The 25,679-nt window shown below is 38.9% G+C and overlaps 1 protein-coding gene across 4 annotated transcripts in view; it reads right to left on the minus strand.

Annotated features, from left to right (window-relative positions):
- The window catches only part of MLH1 (mutL homolog 1), a 53,866-nt gene that overhangs the window by 3,141 nt on the left and 25,046 nt on the right, over positions 1-25,679 (minus strand). For 3 of the 4 annotated variants that reach the window (XM_039336890.1, XM_039336892.1, XM_039336891.1), the window contains 8 exons: positions 23,961-24,114; positions 23,166-23,512; positions 16,971-17,116; positions 14,330-14,438; positions 13,775-13,838; positions 10,530-10,691; positions 9,632-9,724; positions 8,435-8,548 (listed from right to left, as the gene is read on the minus strand). In XM_039336890.1, the coding sequence (XP_039192824.1) occupies positions 8,435-8,548; positions 9,632-9,724; positions 10,530-10,691; positions 13,775-13,838; positions 14,330-14,438; positions 16,971-17,116; positions 23,166-23,512; positions 23,961-24,114 (1,189 nt within the window). Of the gene's footprint in view, positions 1-8,434; positions 8,549-9,631; positions 9,725-10,529; positions 10,692-13,774; positions 13,839-14,329; positions 14,439-16,970; positions 17,117-23,165; positions 23,513-23,960; positions 24,115-25,679 lie in introns of those variants that run through there. The other variant, XR_005555997.1, reaches the window with a different exon arrangement.

Consider the following 25,679-nt stretch of genomic DNA (forward strand, 5'->3'; position numbering starts at 1 on the left):
TTACAGCCAGCTTTCCTCCTCTGCTGGCCCTCCCCCAGCCATTCTCCACAGTCAGTGGGCCCCTGGCCCTCTGTCTTGGGCCTGGCCCATTCACCCAGACACTGTTTGACCTAGGTGTTCGGCTGCATGGGACAAATAGCCTCCAGCCAAGCAGGTGGCAGGCAGAAGTAATGGTGCAGCGGGGACAGTGTGGAATTGGCAATGGGCAATCATAGGGACTGTGAGAGGGCAGTATAAGATGCAAGGATATTTTGAAAAGTACTGTGGCTGCTCCGCAAGTTTTGGGGCCTTGCAGATCTGTGACCAGGACCAGAGGAAGGCGGAGTGGCGGCAGTAGTAGCCGCCACTGGGGGGAGCAGAAAGGGAGGGAAGGAGAGGTGCCTCAAGGGGCTTGACAAAGACAGTTTGGCTTGCAATTCAAATGAGGAAGGAAGAACAAAGCCAGTGCGGTTTCTGGCGTTGGGGAGCATGAGGGTGCATGCAGGCAAGCAGCAAGACAGGCTTGGCTTCTGCAATTGTGAGAGGGTGTACAGGCCAACAGCAAGGCTGGTGTGGCTTCTGCAATTGGGGGGCATGCACAGCAAATGGCAAGGCCATTAGAGAGCATACAGGTAGTCCACAACTTACAACAGTTCATTTAGTGAGTGTTCAAAGTTGCAACAGCACTGAAAAAAGTGACGTATGGCCATTTTTCACAGTTATGATCATTACAGCATCCCCATGATCATATGACTCCATGATTCACTTAACAACTGCACTCACTTAACAAATGTGGCAAGAAAAGTCATAAAATGGAGCAAAACTCAACAAATTTCTCACTTAGCAATATACATTTTGGGCTCAATTGTGGTTGTAAGTTGGAGAATACCTGTACTTGCAAACTATCCTTTTCTATATACGTCAATCCATATATTATCTTTGTTCTTTAAAATTCTAACATCTCTTTGAGGATGTCATCAACTATATCCAACAGCAACTTTCTCAATCTTCTTCCTCTCAAATCACTCGCTATTTTTTTTTTGTATCCTACCTTTATTACTTTTACAAATAAGGTGATGAATATATCCAATATACCTTCTTCCTCCTATTTTCTCCCAACAATCCTCCAAAGTGAATTGGACTGAGAGAGTGTGACTGGCCCAAGGTCCCCAGCTAGTGTTCAATATTAAGGTAGGAATAAAACTCAGTCTTTCCATTTCTATCCTGGTGCCTTAATCACTAGACCAAATTACTCATACACTCCTCGTTTAGGTACAGGGTGCAGGTTACCTTAAAGGCACATTTAATATTGGAACTGCCCAATATATTGATAGGGCTACCTTTGAGACATCTTTGCAAGGACGTAACTGTATGGATGCAGTTCAAGCTAGGAAACTCATTTTCTCAGTAATTGTCTCAGGTTTGGGGAGGGGGGTTATTTGGTCATGCTACAAATCCAATGAACATGAAAACAGTCATCGGCCACTTACAGATGTGAGTCATTTGGATATAAGATGGCTCCACAAAGAAAATCAAGGAAGAATGGGATTGAAGGGGCTGCCATTAGAGGCATCCTGATTGTTCCTCTGGGCAGAGAAAACGTGACACACAATTTGGCTGTACCCTAATTAAATAAACAATTTGTCTAGACTCAGAATGAATATCCAGAGATGTTTCAGAAAACCATGAATCAGTGGGGAAGCATCTCCAGTTCACATTTTTGCAACAAAGAGCATGAAAATTTATCTTTTCTTGTTTCTGCCATTTTGAGTTCAAAAGGTATGATGCTCTAATTCAGTGGTTCTCAACCTTTTTAATGCCACGACCCCCAACCGGTCGTAAGTCGAGGACTACCCAACTAGTCGTAAGTCAAGGACTTTCCCTGCCTGGGAGCACCGCGCATGCGTGGTACCACCCCCTGCGCCGGCCGAGGCGTAGCTGGCAAGGGTCAGCAACAGCGCAGGGTGACCACCGGCTGGGCCAACAACTGGCCCAGCCCAAGGGAGGTAAGGCACCCGCCGGGCCCCACACACACCAGCAATCCTCCCTGCGCCCGCCGGCCTCCCACCTCTGGCCCTCTTTTACTTACATTTTTGGTAGTTGCTCAGCAGGGAAGGGTGAAAACTTCCAGATAGTTTGCCTTCACTGCAGACAACTTGCAGCACCGTTTGCAGAATGGGACTTTTGGCGGACTCAGCAGGGCAGAGACAGCCTGGACAATTCCTATTGGCTTTTGAAAGCCAATAGAATTAGACTCTATTCAAGAGAGTCTATTCTATTGGCTTTCAAAAGCTAATAGAATAAAAGGGAGTAGCACAGCTAAGGAAAAGGGGAAAAAAATGGCGGACTGCGTTGTTTGGCGACTCCTGTGAAATGGTCGTTCGACCCCAATTGGGGTCGCGACCCACAGGTTGAGAACCGCTGCTCTAATTGTTGCTTAGTCACAAGGCCTACTAAATATAAGGCAAGGATGACATGCAGAATAGGAATGCCATGTGCAAGGATAATGAGAATTGCTCCGTTTTGGCACAGGCAACCTTGCGTCTTGAGGCTAATCAAGATTAGGATTGAGGAACATCTTCCAGAGTGGCCAAATCTTCTGAGTAAGTTCAACAGGAGAGATTTGAGATGGTGGCACAGCTACAGTCTTTTATGACAAGCTCTGCCGAAAAGCCTTTCATTTTATCTGTATTTTAATTCCCAGCTTATTTTTAAGTCTCTTGATTTTTTTCCCCACCAGTCATTTTTTATTTTATTACTGCCATTCTTGAGCCAGGTTTTGTTTACAAAAAGTACATGGGGAAAAGGAAGAAGCAAGTGGACATCTTCTTGAATATAGTCTTTACCTAAGTCCCTGAAACAAAGTTGATGGATATGTCACAAGCAAGTAAGCCACCTTATTAGTGATCTATCCAACAGATGTGACTCCCTAGAGTGGGACCTACTCTGAGATAAAGAAACTATAACCGTTGCAGTTTCCTCCTCTCTGACAGAGAATACTCCCTCCCCAAAGGCAAAGGCTGTTTGCTCAGCCACATAAGGGCTCACACAGGAGAGATGAGAGCTCTAAGTTTAAATCTTTGGAAGAGCAAAATATGCTAGACTTTATAACTGGACATAGTCTACTGATAGCACAGACTTCAATATTTGACTTGCTGACTAAAGTTAAAAATAAAATAGTCAGGTCCAGAAATATTGGGACATCGACACAATTCGAACATCTTTGGCTCTATACACCACCACAGTGGAGTTGGAATGAAACAAACACAATGTGCTTTAACTGCAGACTGTCAGCTTTAATTTGAGGGTATGTACATCCAACTCAGGTGAACGGGGTAGGACTTACAGCAGTTTGCATATGTGCCTCCCACTTGCTAAGGGACCAAAGGTAATGGGACAGAATAATTATCATAAATCAAACTTTCCCTTCTTAATACTTGGTTGCAAATCCTTTGCAGTCAATCATCCCTGGTGATGCTCTGCCAGGCCTCTACTGCAACTGTCTTCAGTTCCTGCTTGTTCTTGGGGCATTTTCCCTTCAGTTTTGTCTTCAGCAAGTGAAATGCATGCTCAATGGGATTCAGGTCAGGTGATTGACTTGGCCATTGCATAACATTCCACTTCTGTCCCTTCACAAACTCTTTGGTTGCTTTTGAAGTATGCTTTGGATCATTGTCCATCTGCACTGTAAAGCGCCGTCCAATGAGTTCTGCAGCATTTGGCTGAATGTGAACAGATAATATTGCCCGAAACACTTCAGAATTCATCCTGCTGCTTTTGTCAGCAGTCACATCATCAATAAACACAAGAGAACCAGTTCCATTGGTAGCCATACATGCCCACGCCATGACACTACCACCACCATGCTTCACTGATGAGGTGGTATGTTTAGGATCATGAGCAGTTCCTTTCCTTCTCCATACTCTTCTCTTCCCATCACTCTGGTACAAGTTGATCTTGGTCTCATCTGTCCATAGGATCTTGTTCCAGAACTGTGAAGGCTTTGGTAGATGTTGTTTGGCAAACTCTAATCTGGCCTTCCTGTTTTTGAGGTTCTCCAATGGTTTACATCTTAGGGTGAACCCTCTGTATTCACTCTGGTGAAGTCTTCTCTTGATTGTTGACTTTGACACACATACACCTACCTCCTGGGGAGTGTTCTTGATCTGGCCAACTGTTGTAAAGAGTGTTTTCTTCACCAGGGAAAGAATTCTTCGGTCATCCACCACAGTTGTTTTCCGTGGTCTCCCGGATCTTTTGGTGTTGCTGAGCTCACAGGTACGTTCTTTCTTTTTGAGAATATTCCAAATAGTTGTTTTGGCCACACCTAATGTTCTTGCTATCTCTCTGATGGGTTTGTTTTGTTTCTTTAGCCTAATGATGGCTTGCTTCACTGATAGTGACAGCCCTTTGGATCTCATCTTGAGAGTTGACAATAAACCCCAAATGCAAATAGCACACTTGAAATGAACTCTGGGCCTTTTATCTGCACATTGTAATTGGGGTAATGAGAGAATATCACACACCTGGCCATGGAACAGCTGAGAAGCCAATTGTCCCATTACCTTTAGTCCCTTAACAAGTGGGAGGCACATATGCAAACTGCAGTAAATCCTACCCGTTCACCTGAGTTGGATGTACATACCCTCAAATTAAAGCTGACAGTCTGCAGTTAAAGCACATTGTGTTTGTTTCATTCCAACTCCATTGTGGTGGTGTACAGAGCCAAAGATGTTCGAATTGTGTCGATGTCCCAATATTTCTGGACCTGACTGTAGGTTCTTTAAAAGAATCTTTGCAAAATTTATTGAATCAAGTAAGTAAAATTGCTCACTCTGCCAAAGCAAATGATTTTGTTTGTATAATGTCTCCAGACACTGGCACAGGAAAGGAAGACTTTAGTCCTGAGGTTTAAATGGTTTTTTTAAATGAAAGTCAGAAGAAAAGCAATTGTACAAAAAAGGGCAAGAAGGGCAAAAAGCTTCTAAAAAGCAGATGTCTCTTACAAACCAGTAAGATAACTACAAATCCTAAACAACAGAGTAAACAGAGGCAGATGGGGATCTAAAACATCTAACATTCAGTCCTTAAACCACCTGTTACACTGTGAAAGACAACTGATGGACTTGGAAAAGATAGAACGGCTTTAACAAAGGCAGTTGCAGCCAGGCCCTGCTTACGTCCGGACAGCATGTAGTCTCTAGCATGTTTTTTAAAATAAATATCCTTTTTTCTAGAATTTTTTCTATCTTCTATCTTCCCAATTAAGTATTTTCCATTTTGACGAAGTCAATGCAGCCAAAAGAGTATTGGTACCAGTAATAAAGTATCCCACTTAGACAACTTCATCTTATCAAGAGTCTCTATGAGGGCCCAAAAATCTAAGCAAACATGTTTTAACACTAATACGATTTCATATGATCCCTGACAATTTTTCACTTTGTTTCAAGCACTTTCACTAATAAGACAAAGCCAAGAAGGTGGCTTCATTCTGGCATTATAAATTTGATCTACAGATGGAAGAAGAAGAAAAACTATTAAGACACTATTATTCATTCCAAGTCTTCAAATCATTCAATTACTTGTGCAGTCTTATATCCTGTTCTCTGATCCCATTGTCATTAAACAAAATAATATTCCCACTGCATCACATACTGTAAACTCAGAACTCTGCAGGTTTTCCCCCCAAACCCATTCCTGATTCTTCAATTATTACCATTTAGTGGATCATAACATGCAACTGTTATCCACTTATGTATTCCTACCTTCAGATGCCTTTCATAACAACACAGATCATGACTTTTTTTATTCTTGAGATACATTCTGGCCTTTTGTTCATTGTTAACCTACACCTTCATTTCCATATATGTGTTGATCAACTTCACAAGATAGAGTCATTTTCTTTCAGATCTATTACATCTTTCCATAGTCTACTGTATTTCACAAAAACACAGGATTTCCACATTCTGTTTCACAAACAAACAGCACATGTATTTCTTTTATTTCCCTATTAATTCAGGCTCTTTACTACTCATATACTTTAACTTGCAATCTTGTTGTCATGGTCATCACTAGATAGATCCACAGATAATGATTTGTAACTGCTCCTCAAAGTCTTCACATAAGCTAGATTACACTTTCTGTATCTTACTGTAAGAATGTTAAATAGTTTTTCTAATATGTCACCTCAACATTCGTTACTAATGGTAAGAACAATACTGTTTACCTAGTAAGCTACAATTGCAACTGAAACCCAGTTTTACCCCAAGCACATTATTCTATACGCAAGCTAAGACAACATTTTGCAATTGACATACTAACATATGTACTATCACAGCACAGGATAACATTAATGCTGAGATAGTGAACATGCTTACTAGTTTTAGAGTAACAGTAGGGTTCTTTCCTACAATTGTACTACTCTTTAAGACAAGCTGTTACTGTTACTATATTTTACTAAACCTAGATCAGTAAAACACCAAATCCATTTTAGTTTCATAGTGGACTGTGTTAACTTTACCAAAATTATTTATAGCATTTTGATTGTTTCTGAAAAAAATCCTTCATAATTATTTTAAAATTACAATAAAATCTGGGTTCTCTGAAATTCATTCAATAGACAAAATTTTACTTCAGACGTCAATCCCCCTATCCAGACGTGTCTCGTTTAAAAGAAATACTTTCAGGAGCTTCTGCATAAAATTAGCTCAAGAAGCCACTAATTATTCAGAGTGCTGTCAAAGGACAGAACAAACACAGAAATGTGTGCAAAATTGTCTTGAATGTGCAGGCAACTTAAGATCATTTGATTATTAAAATTTTCAATGTGCAAGATAGAAAGAATATTATAAAAACTATTAGGTAACAGGAAAGTTTTGCCACAGAAGCTGCCACTACAGTAATGAGAAGCTTTGCTCCGATTTTTCTACAGTCCAGGTAAAAGATTATCCTGTTTAGTTCCTAGGATGGTATTGAGTACTGACTTAATCAGGCTATAAGGCCACATTTCAGTGGTAGATTTATTCACTAGGATTTAGCAATCCCAGTAAGCTAATTTCAGTTAATGTTTCAGTCAGCAGGATCTCATATGACATTTTACAGAAACAAGGCAAGATTTCAGCACATCAAGGAATATGCAGTGTAGCACATACAAAGTAGACAAGTTGTTTCCAATATAATGTGTTTATAAACAAATGCAGACTGTCTTCAGCACAGTGGCACAACTGAGATATTTTAAATGATTTGGGTCATTTGCATAAGCACACAAATTATATTAATTACATTAATGATACAAATTTGGATTTGACAGAAACTTCACCACTCTGCTAAACTGAGTTTCACTGCATGTTTTGTTTCTTTTTACTGAATGAACTAACCTCCTTGCTGCTCTGTGCACACCTCTTCAGGAGAATGATCAAGCAAGCTACTCAGGTAACATCATGGCAATTACTTTAGCAGTATTCTGTGAAGCTTTTCCATAACTAAATTTTTGACCAAGAACCAATTCAGCTAAAAACGTCTTAAGATTACATTGCATGAACATGTTATTCAGCTCTTAAATCAAGAGTGCATACTGTGTTTTCAATGAAATAAAGGAGACCTACATGTGAAATGAAGGACACCAAATTCTTACCCAATGGGATTGGCCTGCCCCACTTACTCCAGCAGAAAAGGCCTTCTATGGAATCCGTCAGCCAAGTAATTTTCGTTAACAGGATTCAGAACAGCTTTTTCTGCCATGCCCAGGCCTCCTGTGACATCTTGCAACTGGACACCTATCTCCACCCTCCTGGACTTCCAGAAGATTTTTAAAACCTAGGTCTGTAGTTGTTGGCTTGAGGCCCCAAATGGGGAGCACTATGCTGGAAGTGGTTGGCTGAGTCAGAGACAGATGCCTGCCTCTGCAATATCTACGCTTTTGATTTTTAACCTTTGCTTAAATGTAATTTTCATGTTTTAATGTTTTTATATTTATGCTTTTATGTTGCTATAAGCTAGCCAGAATCACTTTGGATAGTGAGATGGGCAGCATTTAAATTTAATAAATAAATACACAAATGATAATACTCTAGATCAGTGGTTCTCAACGTTTGTGTGACGGCGACCCCTGTCACACAAACGTGCCGCGCATGCGTGGCGCACATGCGCGGCGCGCATGCACGGCGGCGCCCCCTGAGGGGGAAAAATGGAGGATCGCCTTGTTTGGCGACCCCCGAGAAATGGTCGATCGACCCCAAATGGGGTCGCGACCCATAGGTTGAGAACCGCTGCTCTAGATACAGAATTTACAAATATAGATTTTTATGCTCTTGCCTTTCCAAATTTGGTGTCTTCTAAATGTACACTTCCCAAAATTCTAAGACAAGTGGCTGGGAAATTTGGAAATTTTAACTCTAGTACATGATGGCTACAGGTGAAAAATGATCTTTTCATTCTTTACAACTATAGACAATACCTGTTGAGTAGTAAGATCAGAATCTTCCATTATATACTGCTTTCTAATAGAGTAGAATATGGCACATTCTTTACTAAGACTATCAAAACACTCCTTTTCTTCATCCCAGTTTATCTGGTAAAGAAAATAAATAAAATGTATAGTTCTAGCTTTGGTGAAATGGTCAGTTACAAAGACAAGTTATGCATGAATAAAGAATACTTTAGTTTTAATGTTTTAGTGGGGGTAGGGGTGGGGGTATAATTGGTAACTGAAATGCTCCATTCTGAATTTTTTAAATTATTTTTATTAGTTTAGATTATGTTTGTATATATCTATGTAATATTAAACTTTATAATAAGTATCCATCATACACAGACTAAGTAGAGAATATATAAAAGATTTGAGGGGGGGAATTAAAAATAAAATATTTGCAGATTCTACTTCCTGTGAATGGAGATATCCCAAAAGCAAAGAAAGCAATCCAGTATGGTATACTGGTTAAAGAGTTGGACTGGGACTTGGGAGAGCCAGATTCAAGTCTACCCTCAAGATACTTCACAGGGTTTTGTGAGAAAAAAAACTGAAGAATGGATTATGTACATTGGCTTAAGGAAAGGCAAGATATCATTTAAACAAGCAATCCTATCATAACCTTTCTAAGGATAAATTGCAGAAGATTGTAGTGATTATAGTTATGTTTTACAAAATCTATCTCAGTTTTAACTTTTTTAAAATGGAAAGTATATTAATGAAACTATGTTTGATAGAGATTTGGCAACCCATTGTAATTTAAGAAGTTGGATGAATAGTTGGAAAAAGATATTAAGGTCTTCCATAACTTTTTAAATTTTTCACAGAACTGGTAATATTAAAATAAATTATAGTCAATTAGGTCTCAGTTCAGAGACATTTTTTTTAAATTTTATTAATTTTCTGTTATTACAAGTCATACATGCTTAGTAAACAGCATGTTGTCTGGGTCCCTTTGTTACTCAGTAATACATATTAACTTCCTCAACATAGATCTACCCAATACTACACCGTCTGGTATTTTCTTGATCCTCTCTTCTTCTAATGGTATTTTCATTTTCCCAACACTGAGCAAATACAAATACAAGCCCTTTTTTCTATCTTTTCTCATGCTGAACATTACGAAATAAAAATGAACTAATCATGACTGCAAATAGCAGTAATTTGTGCTGAATGTCAACGTACCTCTGTGGCCAAACGAAGGATAAACATAGGTAGCCCTTCCAGTGGAGGAACATAATTATCTATTAGAAGAGGTAGTCCAGTAAGATTTCCCTCCTGTAAACAGAAAGTTTTTAATGATGTCATTACATTCCATAAATTAATTTGTTTAAAATGATTGTAAACAAGATAAATAATAGTATGAAGATATTAAATATAAAAGAACAAGTGGTATATATAAAAATCCACTGTAAACTATTTCTATTGGATCAAGGGTTCCCAACTGGGGGGGCTTGATGATATTCCACGGGGTGCAAAAATTTAGAAGTTTGAAAATTATAGTGTCTATGCATAATTCATTGCCATTATTTCAAACTTTTGTAAGGGGTGCGAGAATATATCAGAAGTGTTCTAGTGTTGGGAACCACTGTATTAGATCAATTAAAATTCCAGATTATGAACATATTTCTAGCACATTACTGTTTTAGATTTATTTTGATGGTATTACTAAAGGTATTATCTTATTACTGCTTTTGAATTCTCTCTTGAAGGTTTACTATAGGTATCCATAATTTCAAAAGGCTAACTCATAACTTGAATGCTATCAATTTCTTCATTTACCACTAAACTTAGCGCTATTGCTTTGTACAGCTTACAATTATGATGATCATGAAAAAGCATCTTTGCAACCAATCCTCACATTTACAAGCTTTGCAGGTCAGTAAAGCAAAGCAAAACTGAAGTAAGATCATAAGCACAGTTGTTTTCATTTTGCAATCACTTTGCTTAACAACAGACTTGCCAATCCCAATTGTCATCATTAGGGAAGACTACATATACTGGAATTACTAATCTAAATAAATTGGGTATATTCCTAATAATCATGAATTAATTATTTAAAAGCCAAATGCTATAGTAATACATCAATTTCAAGGGAGAAATAGTCTCTTAGCATTTCACTCTTCTTTGATAGGAAGTCAACAATATATTCAGCAAGGCCTTCCTTTGAACCATCTTCTTCTGTCCAACCACTTTCAGCACTCTCCAAGGCCAACATAGCGAGATCAAAGAGAGGAGCTGGTTCCTAGATGTACAGAAGAACATAAACATTATTGTTTATGAAAACAATATACTATTTAGAGGTATCCAAAAGAATGATTGAGAACATTTCTTTATATGAATTATATAAAGACGGGATATCGAAATTATTAACTGCATGTCACCCTCCCAGAGATTAAATACTGTGGAAGGCTGCAGTAACAGACTTCTACAATTTAACTGGGAAGACAATTTAACAATTCTGAACAGCTCCAGCAACTATGCAGCTAAATATAAGTAGTAATTAATACAACATAACAATTATATAAAAAATAAATTATAAAAAACAATTTGACAATTAAACCACACTTTGGCTCTTAATATCAGAATGTTCTGCCTGTTCTACAAGATACATGTATATAGGTCCTGTGGATTTCTGGGAGCAACATCTTCTACAACGATGGAACAGCATGCAAACACACCTTTGTTCAGTTCTACTTTTAATTTATCAAGCATCTACCAAGGATCCATCAATGGATTGAGAACCTGACTATAATTTGCCATCTATGAATGGAATCTGGTAGACACAGATTTTGTATGGGTGAATGAAATGAGGAGGTGATAAGCCGCCTGGGAAAGCTAAGGGAAATCATCAAAACAATTAAAAAACGAAAATTAGAATATTTCGGACATGTGATGCGACACCCAGAAAAATACGGCATACTCCATTTAATCCTCCAGGGAAAGATTGAAGGCAAATGAGGTCCAGGCAGAAGAAGAACATCGTGGCTTCCAAATCTAAGGGACAAAACTCAGCAGCACTTTTTCATACGGCAGCTGATAAAAACAGGATCGCCAACATGATCGCCAACGTCCAATAACGGATATGGCACAAGAAGAAAAAGAATGAAATTAAATAGAGGACTCATGTATAGGTTAAAAAATGACTATGATATAAATGTATTAGAAATGTGTATGTATTTGAATAATAATTGTATTAGATAACTATATATATATAGCATTGTTACTAGTGTTAAAGTGATGTACAGTATTATGCTTTTTCTGTTGTACTGGTAGTGCTCAACTTACCACTACAATTGAGCTCAAAATTTCCATTGGTAAGCAAGACAGTTGTGAAATGATTTTTACTTCCTTTTTTCTGACCTTTTTGCTAGTTTTTAAGTGAATTACTACAGTTGTTAAATGAATCATGTGGTTGCTAAGTAAATCTGGGTTGAATTTTGATCACATATAACTATGCAGATGCTGGAACGATCGTAAGTGAAAAAACGATCATAAGTCATTGTTTTCAGTGTTGTTATAATTTTGAATAGTCACTAAACAAATGATTGTCTAATAGTAATAAAACATTGGGATAAACAAGTGAATTGTCATTATTTATATTATTTATTTAAATTTCAGTTTCTGAACTGCATATCACCCTCAAAGAGGGACTCTAGACCAGATACAATACAAAAAGTATATTAAACACCCAAAAGTTATTGTATCTAGAACAGTGGTTCTCAACCTTTTTAATGCCGCAACCCCCCCAACCGGTCGTAAGTCAAGGACTACTCAACCGGTCGTAAGTCGAGGACTACTCAACTGGTGCAGCACCGTTTGCAGAATGGGACTTTTGGCGGGCTCAGCAGGGCAGAGACAGCCTGGACAATTCCTATTGGCTTTTGAAAGCCAATAGAATTAGACTCTATTCAAGAGAGTCTATTCTATTGGCTTTCAAAAGCCAATAAAATAAAAGGGAGTAGCACAGCTAAGGAAAAGGGGGGAAAAATGGCAGACTGCATTGTTTGGCGACCCCCATGAAATGGTCGTTCGACCCCAAATGGGGTCCCGACCCACAGGTTGAGAACCACTGATCTAGAATAACATGAATGATATGATGGAAGCTATTGATAGATAAGCAAGAAGCTTATTTCACAGCCCAAAGAAAAAGAACAAAAGGAAGCACAAACTAAGATGCTTGCGGGTGTATGCACACACATTCATGCACACATATGCAAGCAAGACATGTATTGAAGAAACGGAGGTTGTGGGGGAAGGGAGAAGCAATCATTACGATAGTTAATTGTTAAGAACAGTAAAACTGGACTGGAAGATTGAACAACAAGTAAGTTAAAATACAAAAAATATTAGGAGGATGAACTTTGCCCTTTTTCACTGGCTAGGAGAAAATCTGAACATCAATTCATATTTTCTAGAAGGAAGTCTGAGGAACTCAGGCAAATAGCTAGAAGTTATATACCTTACCAGCCCACTGTAGTGCCAATCTCAGAAATGTTCCATAGTTGTTTGTTTATTTTTAAGTAAGCTATCCCTAAAATCAGCATTTGTATCAGATTCTCCTAGTAGAATGGTGAAAAATATTCTTAAACAAAACATTATCGGAATTGGAAATCTATGGAATTTCCAGTACTTTTTGCTATTACTCAAGCTGTTTTAGCAAACAGATAACGGTATCTGAAAAATAGCAATTTCCTCTCCCCAAGCAGAAGGAAAAATCTTGTTAACCCATTAAAAGATTTTGTATCACCTTTAGATTTCTACAAGAATATGAGTAAGAAAAATCCAGTAAATTCTGTACTCTTGATCTTTCAAAAATATTTTAGTAAAGATTTTCATAAATTTCTGAGTGAATTTGATAGGAAAAGAAATTTCTATTTAGATCTTAATACTAAAATTTGAAATCATCAAAAAAAATTGAACTACAGATTTGGGGACAGACAAGAGACCATATGTATTCATACATTGTATGGATTTAAAAATAGACCATGTAAATATTCAGAGTATGAGGAAACCACGTTTCTCTTCCACAAATTGCTGGAATGTAAGCCCCTAGCCTAAACATTTGCTATATTGATAAGACTTGATGAAAATTGGGAAGGTAACTCAATGTCAGCACTTGAAACGGGTGACCATTACTGTATGCTTCTGTGCCTCTTGCCATAGGTCCCTTGGGAACAGATATCTGAACTAAATAGATCTCTGGCTGTTTTTTTTTTTCTGCTTTACAAAATTAGAATGTCTTATATGATAGCCTAAAGAAAGAATTACTATTTTTAAAAGGATTAGTAAAGTATCAAATTTAAATCCTCCCCCCAGTATACTCACTGATAATCTTAAAATTCCAAAGTTTCCAAAGTCATAAATAAGGATCTGATAGAACATTTCTTGACTTGAATAAAAAGAAAATAAAAATCAGTTTCTTAAATGCACATCCTCTCTTATATATTTAACATTTGCAGAATATTAAGCTTTACTGAAACATTATTAGATTACAAATTAGATTCTAATTTATGAATTAGAAGTGATGATCAAATGGTCAGCAATATATAAAATCAACCTATTTTAGCAGAATGTTGAAGCTAATATTTGTCAAATACATACCTATAGGAAAAAATGCTGATAATGTCCTTCAAGTGCTAATTATATATTATTTCAAAATATCATTATCACCTGCAAATTGCGCCAAAGAGTGGTATATTCTATCACAAATCACATGCCAAACTTGTGCTTAAACTGGAGCATGCTTTCTCCCAACTTCTGGACTATGAACAAAATGCAAAAGCTAAGCTGCAGCCCAGAACATCTGTTTAAGATTTATTTTCTATCTCAAGTAATTAAATCAATTTTGTTTTGACAAAAATAACAATATATTCAGACTACCTGAGTTTTGTGGTATTCAGAAGATAAAGTTTCGTCTGATACTGAACCAGTGCCCATTGAGGACTAACACTTCCAACAAACGAATGATCACGAAGCATCTCCTGCAGACCTGAAATAACAAGTTTATTTACATTTAAGATATCATACAAAATTAATAAGATCATTGCTCTTTAAAAATCACTATGGATTTAGCAATTCATTCCTGACCTACTTTTATTACTTTTAAAACTATATGAAACCAAGAACCCAGTTTTAATTGTCCCATTTGTACAATTGATTGCAAATTTAAATTTTTTCTGTTCAAAAGTAAATATATTTATTGTGGCCAAATGAGAATTTTGTTCCCAAAAATCTGAAGATTAGCAAATATTTAAGCCCATTTCTAAATTCAACTCAACTCAAACAATATCTATTTGTAAATTTTTAAAACCCAATCCAGATTTTTCAAAATACTTGACAATGGCTATTTATACTAGGAGAAAAATATGAGAGACAAAATAATACATCATTAGCAGGTGTATATCAAAATATAACATTAGTAATCGACTGAATGCTAGCCCAGCTTGAGTTATTTCTATCACATGGATATTCTGTTCTGAAACCTACAAACCTACAGCTAAGAAGAATCTATTCATATGAAGAAGATACAAGCTATTTTTATTTCCTTCAAAATATTTAAAGTACCTGATCATAGAATTTCCATTGATTCTCCTAAGTCAAAATTTTTTATGTTCAAAAATTTATTACAACATTGATAATATATTGAATCTAAAAATACATCATGAGATTGTTTTCACACCAACATCAGCATTAACTGCAATCTAGTTATGAATTAAAGTCTTACTATACTGCTCAGAAATACACAACTTGTCAACGCTGTTACTTCATCAGTAGTTCAAGTACATGAATCAAATTTTGCTTTCTAGGCTGATGTTTTGCAGGTCTTAGTAATTTTAATAAAATAGTTTATAAATGATTTATAACCATTATTTATAAACAAACAATGAATAGATAATTCTGTTAATTCAGTAAGGATTCTGAAAAATAAACTTGTGATGAAGACATAAATAGACCTATCATTCTGTAGCAGCAGCTAGTTGGGGAAATGAGTGTCTAGTCCAGAGTTTTTCAACCTTTTCATCCATTGTAACACTTTTAGGAGATGGCAATATCTGAGTCGCCTAGCAAGGTGTTAAAAACTTGATAACAAAAAAAAGGGAAAAAAGTGATAAAGTACAGGTAGTCCTCGCCTTACAACAGTTCGCTTAGTGACTGTTTGAAGTTACAATGGCACTGAAAAAGTGCCCCCCAAGCCACAGCCGAGCAAGACACCTGCCTGCCCACCCAGCAGGTGCTCTTTCTCCTGCCCGAGGTTTCCATTGTTGTGAGCATTTCTGTTGAGGATTGGCAGAGGGGGTGGGGTGGGGGTGTTTGGTTTTTATTCCCCTCATCTGCTGGGTGGTTGCAGCAGGTTTTGGTCACTTCACATGACCCTGGAACACTGTGACTGTCATAAATATGAATCAGTTGCCAAGCATCTGAATGTAAATCACAAGACCCTGAAGATGCTGCAACATTCCAACTGATCAGCGCTTCTTCTGGGATCAGCAGAAGCGCCAGGATCAGCGCCGACCTCCAGCTGGATCCTGGCATTTCTGCTGAGCCCTGACACTCCCGAAGAAGCGCCGATCAGCTGGAAAGCGGCACTGATCCTGGTGCTTCCGCTGAGCCCTGATAGCCCTAAAGCTCCAGCCATCTATCGTTCAGGCTTGTGCGGTGCTGCCACCGGTTCAGCTCAATCCCTTCCCCCACTACTTTTCTAGGATGGTCGCGTACCACCTGCCAGGTGCCAATGTACCACAGGTGGTACCCGTACCACTGGTTGAAAAGCCCTGGTCTAGGATATGGGGGTAGGGATAGGCTACTGTTAGGCATTAAGGCTCAGATCAAGGAGCTGGAATATGGAGCTGTTATAAAACAATGGTCTTGTGGTCCTGTTTCCCATCATATTTCCCTCTTCCCATTACAATCATAATATTTTGACCTGCCTCCAATCCTCAAATTGTTGTTGTTGTTGTTGTTAATTGCGAAGTCGTGTCCGACCCATCGCGACCCCATGGACAACATTCCTCCAGGCCTTCCTGTCCTCTACCATCTTCTGGAGTCCATTTAAGTTCACACCTACTGCTTCAGTGACTCCATCCAGCCATCTCATTCTGTCGTCCCCTTCTTCTATTGCCCTCAATCTTTCCCAGCATTAGGCCCTTTTCCAGTGAGTTCTTCCTTCTCATCAGGTGGCCAAATTTGAGTTTCAACTTCAGGATCTGGCCTTCTAAAGAGCAGTCGGGGTTGATCTCCTCAATCCTCAAATAGTAGCCCTTATTCTCATTTTCCAGGCCCTGACTACCTCAATCGGGGAACCACCGTTCTCAGCAGACATCCTTGGAAGGGGAATCTGGCTATTCTGAGGCATTATTTTTACCAGCTCTCATCGCCAAGAGAGTACATGCAACACCTCTCCATTCAGCACAGCACATTCACACATTCTACAAGCTAACGAGTCCTCCCTTGCTGCTGAATTACTGAAAAAAGTTAAAGGCAGTGTAAGAAACTAGCAGCAAAAAGAAATAAACAAACTTACTTGCATTTGCCCTTTTATTAATTTCTTCTTGAAGAGTCAATACACTGGTTAGGTTAATAATTCTTCTTCTTGGAGTGCAGGCAGCAGTCATTTCCTGTTGTGGATTTTTTTCCATTTCAAGATCACAATCTGTTCGCTGCCTTTTTCTGCAAGAGAAATTAAACTGAATAACATCTCTTTCAAAGAACACATTTAAAAATAAATAAATTGTGCCAGCTGGTTTAAAAATATTGCCTACTCCAACATTACTTACAGTGAGGGAAAAAATTATTAGATCCCATGCTGATTTTGTATGTTTGCCCACTGACAAAGAAACAATCAGTCTATAATTGTAATGGTAGGTTTATTTTAATAGTGAGAAACAGAATAATAAAAAAAAATCCAGAAAAACACATCTTGAAAAAGTTATAAATTGATTTGCATTTTAATGAGTGAAATAAGTATTTGATCCCCTATCAATCAACAAGATTTCTGGCTCCCAGGTGTCTTTTAGACAGGTAAAGAGCTGAGATTAGAAGCACTCTCTTAAAGGGAGTACTCCTAATCTCAGCCTGTTATCTGTATAAAAGACATCTGTCCACAGAAGAAATCAATCAATCAGATTCAAAACTCTCCACCATAGCCAAGACCAAAGTGCTGTCCAAGGATGTCAGAGACAAGATTGTAGACCTACATAAGGCTTGGAATGGGCTACAAGACTATCACCGAGCAGCTTGGTGAGAAGGTGACAACAGCTGGTGCGATTATTCACAAATGGAGGAAACACAAAATAACTGTTAATCTCTCTCAGTCTGGGGCTCCATGCAAGATCTCACCTTGTGGAGTTTCAATGATTATGAGAATAGTGAGGAATCAGCCCAGAACTACACAGGAGGATCTTGTCAATGATCTCAAGGCAGCACTGAAAATGGGTTGTGGATGGGTATTCCAGCATGACAATGACCCAAAACACACAGCCAAGGCAACAAGAGTGGCTCAAAAAGAAGCACATTAAGAAGGGGCCTAGCCATTTTCCAGACCTTAATCCCATAGAAAATTTGTGGAGGGAGCTGAAGGTTCAAGCTGCCAAACGTCAGCCTCGAAACCTTAATGACTTAGATAGGATCTGCAAGGAGTAGTGGATAAAATCCCTCCTGAGATGTGTGCAAACCTGGTGGTCAATTACAAGAAATATCTGACCTCTGTGATTGCCAACAAGGGTTTTGCCACCAAGTACTAAGTCATGATTTGTGAAGGGATCAAATACTTATATCACTCATTAAAATGCAAATCGATTTATAACTTTTTTGAAATGCATTTTTCTGGTGTGGGGGTTGTTGTTATTCTATCTCTCACTGTTAAAATAAACCTACCATTACAATTATAGACTGATCATTTCTTTCTCAGTGGATAAACATACAAAATCAGCAGGGGATCAAATAATTTTTTCCCTCACTGTATCTAAGCTCCAAACCAAATCAAAAATTTAAAAATGCAACATACCGTTAATATATCCATAAGCAATTATATGTATGAAAGGAAGAAACCCTATAAAGTTAAACTTTCACTGAAGGGACTAAACAGTTACTATAACCTAAGATTATAAATAACACTTTTGCTAGCTCCTAGGTTTTAATTAAGGCTATAAGTAAAAAATTCATTTCTACCTGGATTTTAGTTAGCTAATAAGAATATCTCAATCTCCCGACCTTATAAAAATAACATACAGGGACCATTATTTACTGTAAAAGAAGGAGTACTACAAAAATACAACACAACTAAAAATACATGCTTTTAGGAAGCAAGATGTATTTACATTTATCCATGGTTGGAAAAAAAGAATGCAATTAAGTTACATCCCAACTAGGCAGGAACAAGTGTGGGCACAAACTACTTTTCAAAATAATATTAAATACAAAATATTGGTTGGATGATAGAACAACATATATGACAACATGAAGTAGAACAGTTCCCCCACTCAGGAATGCAGGAACTATAATAAACTCATATAAAATAGATTTAATAGAAAGCCAATTTGATGTAGTGGTGAAGATACCAGGCTAGAAACAAGAGTTCTAGTCCCACCTTAGGCACAAATACAACTGAGTGACCTTGGAACATTCACTCTCTCCCAGTCCCAGGAAAAAGGTAATGTAAACCACTTCAAAAATCTTGCCAAGAAAATTTCTTCGGTCAGTTGACAGGAATTGATACTGATTTGACGACACAAATAAATAAAAATAAAATACAAAAATATTTAAATAAAATAACTTCCCTAAAAATAATCTATTTCCCAAATCTAAGTTGCCTATTTCAGCAACTATTGCTTAATATGAAAACTTTACATTAATACTGGATAGGCTGACAAAGAAATAAACAGCAGAGCACATATGAAACAAACTATGTACCTAATCCCCTGTATGGATTACTGCCTTGTCGTGGCGAAGGGGCTTGTGTAACTCAATGAAGCTATAAGCTATGCCGTGCAGGGCCACCCAAGACGGACAGGTCATAGCAGAGAGTTCTGACAAAATGTGATCCACTGGAGAGGGAAATGGCAAACCACTCCAGTATCTTTGCCATGAAAACCCCATGGGCAGTACTAAAAGGCAAAAAGATATGACGCTGGAAGATGAGCCCCTCAGGTCGGAAGGTATCCAATATGCTACTGGGGAAGAGCAGAGGGCTAGTACTAGTAGCGCCAGAAAGAATGAAGCAACTGGGCCAAAGCCGAAAGGACGCTCAGCTGTGGATATATCTGGTGGTGAAAGGAAAGTCCGATGCTGTAAAGATTTTTTCTCCATAGGAACCTGGAATGTAAGATCCATGAATCAAGGCAAGCTAGATGTAGTCAAAAAAGAGATGACAAGACTGAACATCGACATCTTAGGAATCAGCGAACTAAAATGGACAGGAATGGGTGAATTTAACTCAGATGACCATCAGGTATACTAGTGTGGGCAAGAATCCCTCAGAAGAAATGGAGTAGCCTTCATAGTCAATAAAAGAATAGGAAAAGCAATACTGGAATACAATCCCCAAAATGACAGAATGATCTCAATTCAAATCCAAGGCAAACCATTCAATATCACAATAGTCCAAATCTATGCCCCAACCACTGGTGCTGAAGAGGATGAAATTGACCAGTTCTATGAAGCCCTACAGCACCTTATAGAATTAACACCAAAAAATGATGTCCTTATCATCATGGGGGATTGGAATGCTAAGGTAGGAAGCCAAAAGATAACTGGAATAACAGGCAAGTTTGGCCTTGGAGTACAAAATGAAGCAGGGCACAGGCTAATAGAATTTTGTCAAGAGAATACGATGGTCATAACAAACACTCTTTTCCAACAACCCAAGAGACGGCTCTACACATGGACATCACCAGACGGTCAACATAGAAATCAGATTGACTATGTGCTCTGCAGCCAAAGATGGAGAAGCTGTATACAGTCAGTAAAAACAAGACCAGGAGCTGACTGTGGCTCAGATCATGAGCTTCTCGTTGCAAAATTTAGGCTTAAATTGAAAAAAGTAGGGAAAAGCACTAGGCCACTCAGGTATGAACTAAATCATATTCCTGATGAATATACAGTAGAGGTGACAAATAGATTTAAGGAATTAGATATGATAGACAGAGTGCCTGAAGAACTATGGATGGAAGTTCGCAACATTGTACAAGAGGTAGCAACTAAAACCATCCCAAAGAAAAAGAAATGCAAGAAAGCAAAATGGCTGTCTGAGGAAGCTTTGCAAATAGCTGAGGAAAGAAGGGAAGCGAAAGCAAAGGAGAAAGAGAAAGATACACCCAATTGAATGCAGAATTCCAGAGAATAGCTAGAAGAGATAAGAATGCCTTCTTAAATGAACATTGCAAAGAAATAGAAGAAAACAACAGAATAGGGAGGACCAGAGATCTCTTCAAGAAAATTGGAGATATGAAGGGAAAGTTTCATGCAAAGATGGGCATGATAAAGGACCAAAATGGCAGGGACCTAACAGAGGCAGAAGAGATTAAGAAGAGATGGCAAAACTACACAGAAGAACTATACAAGAATGAGCTTAACGTCCCAGATAACCACAATGAGATGGTCACTGACCTCGAACCAGACATCCTAGAATGTGAAGTGAAATGGGCCTTAGAAAATCTGAGCAACAACAAAGCTAGTGGAGGTGACAGTATTCCAGCTGAGCTATTCAAAATCTTAAAAGACGATGCAGTAAAAGTGCTACACTCAATTTGCCAGCAAATTTGGAAAACTCAACAGTGGCCACAGGATTGGAAAAGGTCAGTTTACATTCCAATTCCAAAGAAAGGCAATGCCAAAGAATGTTCAAACTATCGCACCATTGCACTCATTTCACATGCTAGTAAAGTTATGCTTAAAATCCTACAAGCTAGACTCCAGCAGTATGTGGATCGAGAACTACCAGAAGTACAGGCAGGATTTCGAAGAGGCAGAGGAACTAGAGATCAAATTGCCAACACACGCTGGATCATGGAGAAAGCTAGGGAGTTCCAGAAAAACATCTACTTCTGCTTCATTGACTATGCTAAAGCCTTTGATTGTGTAGATCACAACAAATTGTGGCAAGTTCTTAAAGAGATGGGAATACCAGACCATCTTATTTGTCTCTTGAGAAACCTATATGCGGGTCAAGAAGCAACAGTGAGAACCGGACACGGAACCACTGATTGGTTCAAAATTGGAAAAGGAGTCCGGCAAGGCTGTATACTATCGCTCTGCCTATTTAACTTATATGCAGAGCACATCATGAGAAAGGCAGGACTAGATGAATCAAAAGTTGGAATTAAGATTGCCGGGAGAAATATCAACAACCTAAGATATGCAGATAATACCACTCTAATGGCAGAAAGTGAAGAGGAACTAAAGAGCCTCTTGATGCGGGTGAAGAAGGAGAGTGCAAAAGTTGGCTTGAAACTCAATATTAAGAAAACCAAAATCATGGCATCCGGCCCTCTCAATTCCTGGCAAATAGATGGGGAAGAAATGGAGGTAGTGACAGATTTTATTTTTCTGGACTCCAAGATCACCTCAGATGGGGACTGCAGTCAAGAAATTTAAAGACGCTTGCTCTTGGGGAGGAAAGCTATGGCAAATCTAGACAGCATTCTAAAAAGCAGAGACATCACCCTGCCAACAAAAGTGTGTATAGTCCAGGCCATGGTTTTCCCAGTTGCAATGTATGGCTGTGAAAGTTGGACCATAAGAAAGGCTGAGCGCCAAAGAGTTGAGGTCTTTGAAGTATGGTGCTGGAGAAGACTCCTGCGAGTCCCTTGGACTGCAAGGCATTCAAACCGGTCAGTCCTAGAAGAGATCAACCCCGACTGCTCTTTAGAAGGCCAGATCCTGAAGTTGAAACTCAAATACTTTGGCCACCTAATGAGAAGGAAGGACTCACTGGAGAAGGGCCTAATGTTGGGAAAGATTGAGGGCAATAGAAGAAGGGGACGACAGAGAATGAGATGGCTGGATGGAGTCACTGAAGCAGTAGGTGTGAACTTAAATGGACTCCAGAAGATGGTAGAGGACAGGAAGACCTGGAGGAACGTTGTCCATGGGGTCGCGATGGGTCGGACACGACTTCGCAATTAACAACAACAACAAATGTACCTAATATGTACTCCTACAGCTGATATGGGCATTTTACAGCGCATGAGCCACATCTAGTTTTTTTACTGTCCCTGAGCAGCCCATGGCAATGGGAGGGCACTGGGGCAGCAGTGGCGGCCCTCTACAACTGTCCCAGTTTCTCATGCATCCCTTTGGGAATATTAATTGTCCACCCCAGTGTGTAAAGCTTTCTCCATGGGAGTATATGGAAATTTTACTTCACCAGAAAATCAACACAAGAGGGCCTTAGAAATAAATTATATTAGAAATCAGATACTTATTAGAATAGATCAGGGGTGGCCGGATGCGTCACGTGGTAGCCGCGCCCACCCTATTGCCAGCAATGGCAAAACTGGACCGATATGTTACGCAGCGTCACATGATATTGCGAGTTTGACATAATGCTAAGCAGCCCAGGCAAATATTAAAGAATTTTAAAAAGCACTTAAAAATCTAAACCAAGAGTTCATCTTTTTTTCTATCAAAAGCTTAAAAGCATACAGATTCTGATTTTAATATAACTAGAAAAGAGAAGTTTTTAAAAGAAATAGAACGTTGTACAAAAAAACCTTCTTACTTTTCAGGTACTGCCTCAATAGGCATTGATTGTCTTTCCATTGATCCTTTCAGTGTCTCTTCAGCTCTTGAGACACTTGTATTCAAATTATCACATTCTTCCATTTCAACATCTTGTACACCAGTAGTTTTGCAACTTTGCATGTTGCTGTTGTCTTCTGGTTCTGTCACAGCAAGTTCCACAGTCTTAGTTTTATTAACTGGTTGAAGAAAAGCATCCAATTTTTGGTCCCGTGAGTCAATGCGGATCTTCTGATGAGCGTAAACCTTCTCATTTCCTTGAATAGCTGAAGATTTTGTTGATTTAACAATTTCAGTGGAAGGGGCTGTAATGGCTGGTAACAATGTCTTCATTGCAGAAAAACAATGATGAAAGAATATTTTAATGTTTCTACAAATGTAAAGTCCTTTTCCAAGCTCTACCTTATATGAAACCTACCTTAACTTTATATCACACAATTAAAATTATTAAAAATCCTCTCAATAAAGAATATTTGTAGCTCATGGTTGAAATATTTGGCCCTTTCTGCTCTCTGAGCTTGCTTGTTTTCTTGCAGATGTTTCATTACCCAAACTAGGTAACATCCTAGCTTGGGTAATGAAACATCTGCAAGAAAATAAGCAAGCTCAGAAGGCACCGAGGACCCCTCAAAGAACCTTCTCTAAACTGAACCGTGCACTCAGCTATGCAAATATCCAGCAAGAAGAAGTGCTTCTCATACACAACATACTATAATCTAGTTTGGACTAATAATAGGATTATTATTAATAAAGCATACATCATTACTCCACTTACTTGAGTGAAATACATCCTTGATGAGTTGGAACCTAACAATTTGCACTCTATATGTTGTTGTACACGTTCCAGGATGCTGTCTTCATGCAGGAAATGAACTTCATGCTTTGTAGGATGCACATTCACATCCACATTCTGAGGTGCAATCTCAAGGCTATAAAACATTTTGAGAACAATAAATGCAAGTTGATCAGAGTTGTGTTCAATTACAAATTTACAATGTAATCAAAACTGTGGTGCTATGTATTTTTTCAAAAACAGAAGTATACAAATCCTTTAAGCACATGACTGAGAGACTTCTACTGTATAGCTTACTGTGCATTTTGAAACAAACGCAAATACAACATCAATACTATAATATTCATTTACTGTAATTTATTTCCTGCCCTTTTTCCTTAAGGAAATCTGAAAAGAACATACAAAAAGATTAAGCACTATAAGCAAGCAAAGATACAGAAAGTTCATAACATTTGATGTTGAAGTTTAATTTAAAGATAAATTTTAAGACCTGCCCAAAATACAGATTTTAATGTTTATTAGATTTATATTTTGCATTGAATTCATGAGCTAAAAGTGGTATACTTCCTATAAAAGGAATCTACATAAACTGGAAGTTCACACAGAAAAAATGTCTTCTGAATGATTTATTCATAAGTACCGTGTTTCCCCGAAAATATGACCTACCCCGAAAATAAATCCTAGCCCGATTTTCATGCCTGCGCCAAATATAAGCCCTACCCCAAAAATAAGCTCTACTTAAGAGCCTGTGCAGCTGGCCACCTGCACATTCTGTCTGCTTGCTGCCGACATGAGGAGGGGGAGATGCTACGGCCAAGAAGCAATGTAGTGGGGGGGGGGGTTGAGGACAAAGCAAGGCAGTGAGGGGGTGGAGGACAAAGCAAGGCGCTGCCCCATGTGTCCCGCATGGGCTGACAAACGGCCGCCAGGCTATCAACATGCTGACAATTGCCTGGCCTTGCAGCGGTGGCCTCAGCAGCCTGATGCAGGATTACCGGCCCCCGTCTTCTCCTTACTGCCGCAACAAAGCAGGAACAATGTATTGGTGTCACGGCCACCAAGTGAGGCGGTGGGAGGTGAAGGACGAAACTTCTTCTCCTCCTTACTCACTGCTACAACGAAGCAGAAGGCTGAGCGATGCACCCATGCCGCAGCCACTAAGCGAGGCGGGGGGGTGGAGGCAAAGCCTCAACAGTATCCTCGGCTGCCCGGCCTGCAGAGGCCTGATCCTAGCAGAGCTGGAAAGGAGATTAGTGAAGCAATGTGGTTGCCCTGGGATGGGGGTTAGGATTTGGCATTGTGGATGCCAAATCCTAACGCCCACCCCACCACAGGGCATCCAAAATGCCAAATCCTAATCCCTACCCCAGGGCAACCACATTCCTTCATTAACCTCTTTTCCAGCTCCATTCTGCATGCAGGGCAACAAAAGAAGTTTGTTGGACTAAAAAAGATCAATCCGACCTTCCAACTTCTCGTGAAAAAAAAATCTTGTAAAGTTGGAAGGTATGACTGAACTTTTTTTTTTACTGGTAGTCTGACAGGCTTCTTTTGTTGCCCTGCACACGGTGGTAGAGAACGAGATGGAAAGCAGGTTAGTGAAGGAATTCTTTGGGAAAGTGAGGAGAGACAGGGAAGGGGCTGCTCCAGCCGCTGCTGCCTCACTCTGCCAATATCAGGCCTCTGGACGTCAGGTGGCCA

Source organism: Crotalus tigris, unplaced genomic scaffold (genome assembly GCF_016545835.1).
Source record: "Crotalus tigris isolate CLP2741 ecotype Arizona unplaced genomic scaffold, ASM1654583v1 scf7180000017666.379230911805:20528666, whole genome shotgun sequence".
Classification (NCBI taxonomy): domain Eukaryota; kingdom Metazoa; phylum Chordata; class Lepidosauria; order Squamata; family Viperidae; genus Crotalus; species Crotalus tigris.